Below are 6,000 nucleotides of genomic sequence, written 5' to 3' on the forward strand. Positions count from 1 at the left end.
AGGAGAAATGCTGGACTTGGATGGAGAGGGGAGAGAGAATTATTGCTGGATATGGATACAGGGGAGGGAAGAGAGAGGAGAAATGCTGGAGATGGAGGGGAGGAAAGAGAAAAGAAGGTGCACATGGATGGAGAAGAGAGGAGAAAAATTGCACATGGGTGCAGAAAATAGGCAAAAGCTGGATCCACGTTATACCTCCTCCAGTCAATTCCAGAGAACCCAGCTTTTTATTATAGATGTAGGGCAAGACATGAAGAAGAAAGGAGGAAAATAAAGAAATAAATAGAAAGGAAGCCCTGGAAACAGAGTTAAGAGAGCAGCAGAATCATAGACTGGGGCCAACATAATCAGAAAAAGTCACCAGACGACAAAGGTAGAAAAAATCATTTTATTTTCATTTTAGTGTTTGGAATATGTCCAGTTTGAGAATTTACATCTGTCTTATTTTGCACTGTATAGGAGGAAACGTGTTTCTTTCTGTTTTCCTGGTAGTGTGCTGCATGCATAGTCTAGTTTAGGATTTCAGGTACATTTTTGAAGAATTTGAAGAGGGCTTTCTCTGTTCTTTCATGTGTGACTGCAAGGCAAAATGTCTGAATAGGGATTTGTTTGTTAGGTACTGAGATTTTGATAACATATTGTATTTCAGATTTGGCAAGCCTGTTCTAATTCCTGTTCCGTTTGCAAATTTGGTTTGTGTTATTTTGGGTATACTGGAGCTGTAACAGCTTACAGAAATTTTAATGAAAAAGAATCGCAATTTATTTTTTCTCCTATACTGGTATAATAATTTCAGTGATGCCTGTTTATATGTGCCATGGCTGGTAAAAGGGGTGTGGCTACCATAGGGGTGGAGCCATAGTGATCCCGCCCCTAAGGTTACCCATAATGAGCACCAGTACCTTTTTTCCTACAAAAAAGCACTGCTTGCAACAATCCCTCCTCCATGTCCTTTCTCCGTCTGTTATATGTCAAGATAGTACCCATACCACTGCCTTTGCTTACCTCGGTCCCAAACTAGAATACGCTACCTCATCAAATCAAATTTGCACCTTCGTTTTTTGAATTTAAGAAACTCTTTAATTCTTGGCTTTTCATTTAAGCCTTTTCATGTGAACTTCCTAACTCTGTAGCCCTTTGTTTCTTTTTCCTGTGCCCTGATACTGTTTGTTTTCTTTTCCTCATTTTCGTTCCCTCCTTTCCCCTTACCTCTCATCAGAGTTCTGTTTCCTCTTGCTTCCTTGAGCTTTTAATTGTAAACCACCTAGCCTGCCATATGGCAATTGGAGGTACATCAAGTGTAATAAAATAAATAAATGGAAGATCTGGATCCCTTCTTGTCACTGAGAGATGATTAGAGAAGCGAAGGTTCTCTCCTGCAGTGGTCTCTACACTGCTTTGTTCCAGGAAGTCCTCCATGTCCCTGCCTTATGTTAGGGTCTGGTGTGTTTTTGAGCTTTGGTGTGGGGATTGGGCCCTTTCTTAATAGAAGGCCCAGGTCCCTGACATTTTGAGGTTTTTTGTTTTTTTGCAGCAAGGCCTGGATCAGAGGCTGGTGTTGAGATCCCTAAGGGTTCAGGTGGCTGCCCTGGCCAGTTTTTAGGGGAAGGTACAGAGTTTCTCTTTGATATTGCATAAGAGGTGTCCCATTTCCTGACGGGGCACATCTTCATCCTCCTTGAATGTCAATCTAGTTCTTCATTCATTGTTGTAGGCTCTGTTTGAGCCTCTTCACTCAGCTTCCATCAAGAATATGACTTTCAAGACAGTGGTCTTGGTGGCTATCACTTGTGCTAGGAGAGTCTCGGAATTGCAGACTTCATCCTGCAGAGACCTGTACCTTGCTTTCACAGATGACTCTGTATCCCTGCGCACAGGTCCCTTCTTCTTGCTAAAGTGGCTGCATTCCACATGAATCGTGAGATTTGTTTGTCCTCTTTTTGGCGGACAGTTAGCCTCCAGAAGTCTAGAGGCTTCACAAGCTGGACGTCCGGAGGGCGTTGCTTTGGTACTTGCAGGTGATGAATGACTTTCGTGTCTCTGACCAGCTCTTCGTGTTGTTCCATGGTCCTCGGAAGGACCAGACAACCTCCAGGCTTCCATTGCGAGATGGATCAAGGTGGCTATTGAGGCTGCCTATATTTGCAGGAATCGTCCGGTGCCTCAGGGTTTGAAGGCCCACTTGACTAGAGTGAAAGCTACATCCTGGGCGGTGGCTCCTGAGGACATTTGCAGGGTGGCGACTTGGTTGTCATTCCATCTCTTTTTCAAGCACTACAGGTTGGACATGGGGGCCAGAGCCTGTTCGGACTTTGTCAGAGCTGTCATTCTTTGGGCCTTGTCTTCCCCCGCCCAGTAGGCCTGCTTCGGTACATCCCACCTGTGCAAAATAGTGAAGCTGATCTTACCTGATGATGATTTTCTTTTCTTTAGTCAGCGGCACTATTCTGCAATCCCGCCCTTGGAAGACCTCAGCCCGTGGTTTGGGGTGCACTCTGTGCTTTCTTTCAATGTGTATTTCAGATGTAAAGGAAAAAAGAGAGAACAGATTGATTGACAGCAATACAGGGTTCCCACAGTACTGCTATATCCTGATTTATTCAGGGTAGTGAATGCCACTCTGCTTAATTAGCATTGCAGCTGTAATGGTTACAAAGGGACCTGCTGCTAGGGCAGATGCATACCGGGGGCACCACAGCATATTACCAGTGATTGCACTGGTAGAGTTGTCTTTTCTTTACCTCCACCTGCTGGTAGGAAGGGATAACACCCATCCGTGCAGAATAGTGCTGCTGACTAAAGAAATGAAAATTATCAGGCAAGACATTATTTCTCCTTAGTGCGCGCTATGCTTTAGTAAAAAGCCCCTAATTGACTTGCCCAAAATAACCCAAAGGCTCTTCATTTTGTCCATTTCTTGATTAGATTGTAAAATCCAAGGAGCGCGGACAGTGCTGCATACATTTGATTGCACTTTATAAATAATGAATAGTAATCACTATGTAGGCACACCAGCCAGATCTGGGGCATTTGAGCACCTGATTTATCCAGGCTCTCCAGCAATGATCTGATCCTAAAGTACATCAAAAGGTCTGGGTTTTGGGGAGCCTACCTATGGAAATTTAAGCTAGCTCTCATATCAATTGCATGCAGACATACCTAATGAATAGTTCAGCATGGATCCAGACCTGTTTGCAATCCTTAAAAACCAGGATTGTGCACCTCTGCTCCAAAGTGGTTAAAGTCTTCTTGGTTTTCTAAATTTTAGTACTGGGTAGTACTTACTGACATTTGGATTATGTGAACACATGCATCTATTTAAATTAAATTTGTCATTGGTAGTATTTCTAAGTATTGTGCATTGCACAGCCCTTTGGTAAACTGCAGCAGCAACTTTTTCCAAGTTTAATTTTTTATGCAAACACTCAGAAAAAAAACACAAGGTGGCAGTAGCAAATTTTGGAAAAATTTAGTTTAAATAAAAACAAAAAGTCTATTTGCAGGACACATGCATATGCAGATACATGGTGGATTTGAGGTAAAAAAAGAATACCTGAAAACCCCGATGTTGCCCCTCACATGTCCTGAAAATTTGGTGTGGAAAAACACCCATCACAAACATTATTAGGAGACGCACACAGACATCTTAACAAGCATCTTTATTTTGCATATGCTTGACTGTATAGGGAAGTATCAACTTTACTAACATCATAATGAAAGCCAGCGAGCAGCTTGGTTCTGCCGATAAGGATCAAAGTCATTGCCATGCATTTGACCATCTTTGTTCCAGGGTGCCTTTTATTGTAGCAGTTTTTTTCCCCTGCATGTGATGACATGAAAAAACTAATTGGCAAATTAGACAGTGACAAATGATTCTCAACACAGTCCTCGCGACACACCCAACCAATCAGGTTTTCAGGATATCCATAATGATTATACATGAGAAATTTGCATGCACTACTTCCATTGTATGCAAATCTATTGCATGCATATTGATTGTGGGTATTCTGTAAACCTGACTGGCTAGGTGTGTCCCGAGTACTGGGTTGAGAATCCCCTGCTCTAGAGAAAGTGTGACTTCATAGATGGGGGACTTAATACCTCCTAAGTTTTTCTTCTCTTCCATCAGGTATCCTTCAAGACATGGGCAAGAGTCAGCCTTCCTAATCCTAGGTTCCATGTAGAGGCCATTATAATTCCAAGACACTTTGCAGATTTACTTTGGCATTAGGCCATTCCAAATAACCTAATAAAAACTTATCACAATAATCTAGATTTTGACATTTCTTATGCAAGTTCATGCTGTAATTGGGAAAAGTACCTTTAAATTTTACACAGTGTTTAGTCTTGGTTGTATTTAGACAGGCGCCATTGTGTGACTCATGTTTCATAGAAACTGGGCATAGTGGTGAAACGGTAATTATGAGCCAGCTCTGATCATTTAAGATGCTATAAAATGTTTAATCCTCTGTATTTTGTTACAGCTTTGTCTAACCTGTGCATCCTTTTTTTTTTTTTTTTGTTTAATAGAACAACATATGAGAGGATCTACAAGGAATCCTGTTTGTGGAAGAGAAAATATTGCCTCATTTTATATTGCTTGAATTCTAAAGGAATGGTTTGATAGTGTGTTCTAGTAGATTTGTTAGTGTTGGAAAAAATCTTACTAGATTGTGATACGTTTTAGTGGAACAACATTAGATTTATCTGTGTTTTTGTATGACAAAATGATATATGAACTTAAGACCTCGTGGTCTCAAAAACTTATTTACTACAGGGAATTTATTGTGATGTTGAGCCAATAAAAGGTATGATAATTTTCTAAGCTTTCTAGTTTGAGGTTTTTTTTTTTAAACTTGCTAGAAACACAGAAGAAAAACATTTGTGTTTTGTGCTTCTGTTTGCAGTTGGTCTGGTCTGTTGTCTGTGTCTTTGACTGCCATATAGAGGGACCGAGGTTTGATTCTTGGGCAGGTCACCTAAGGCTCAGATGGAATCGGTCATTATGTAATAGTGACCTTTAGTGCCTAGATTTTGTTCCCATAATAGTTGTAGAAGGAGGCCTGTCATAGCAGTGACTGCACAGAATAAATTGAGAGATGATATGAAAACATAGTGGGGGAGGAGGGGGGATCCCGATGTAGTTGCTGATAAAGGCTTGTGGCTCCAATTCCTAGCTTCATTTTTTTGTTGAAAGCCTAAATTGTGGAGAAACTGCCAAATCCAAATTATAGTCCTTTTTTCAAATTAAGGATGCATTAGTTTCCGAGCTTTCCCAAATATATCTGTTCTCATGAAATATTTAGTGGGAAAGGCATTTCCAGCTTTGTAAGGGATCTGGATGTACATATCATAATGTTCATTTGTCTGATGACCTAGAATGAGACATTTTGATTTGTTTGTAAATGTTTTTCTATAAAATTGCAAAAAATCTATATTTTAGTTGAATTTTACAATCTACAGTTCATAAAATCCCAAATTAAAATGTATTTCTAGTGATTTGTTTGTAGAGAAAAAGATTAACATTTTAACAATAAAAATTTGCTGTTGAGTTTAGTGTCCATTTATAGCAGTGCTTAAAGGTTAGCACTGTATCAGAAAGGAGTATCTGCAGTTTGAAACAAGATTCAGTATATGATAATCTCTTCCTTAAGTTTTAATTTTAATTATGTATATTTAAAGACAATCACAACCAGTTTTTAAATTCTTCTGCTTCTGCACACAAAATATGATGCTTTCATGGCACAATAGCATCCCAGTTTGTGAATCAGAGAAACTGAACTGGTTAAGTGATAGGTACTATCAAAAGCTTTAAACAGAAGTTAAGTGAAAATCAGATCAAAGTAGAATAGTTGATTTATTTTTAGCTGCCAGATGGATTTTGTTGTTACAGCTGTTTGAAAGTTAGCATTAACCAGTAGGCTTTGTTTTTTTGTGTAGTAGAAGGTTAACCATGGACTCCAAACTGAAGTAATATTGCAAAAAGAAGTTTTGAAAGCA

At 39.8% G+C, this 6,000-nt stretch overlaps 1 protein-coding gene across 3 annotated transcripts in view; it reads left to right on the forward strand.

Annotated features, from left to right (window-relative positions):
* BID (BH3 interacting domain death agonist) overlaps nucleotides 1–4,829 on the forward strand; it is a 51,718-nt gene extending 46,889 nt beyond the window's left edge. For all 3 annotated transcript variants that reach the window (XM_030215252.1, XM_030215253.1, XM_030215251.1), the window contains one exon: nucleotides 4,531–4,829. In XM_030215252.1, the coding sequence (XP_030071112.1) occupies nucleotides 4,531–4,542 (12 nt within the window). In that variant the 3' untranslated portion in view covers nucleotides 4,543–4,829. The remainder of the gene's footprint in view (nucleotides 1–4,530) is intronic.
* Nucleotides 4,830–6,000: the final 1,171 nt, after the last annotated feature.

Source organism: Microcaecilia unicolor, chromosome 9, assembly GCF_901765095.1.
Source record: "Microcaecilia unicolor chromosome 9, aMicUni1.1, whole genome shotgun sequence".
NCBI lineage: Eukaryota > Metazoa > Chordata > Amphibia > Gymnophiona > Siphonopidae > Microcaecilia > Microcaecilia unicolor.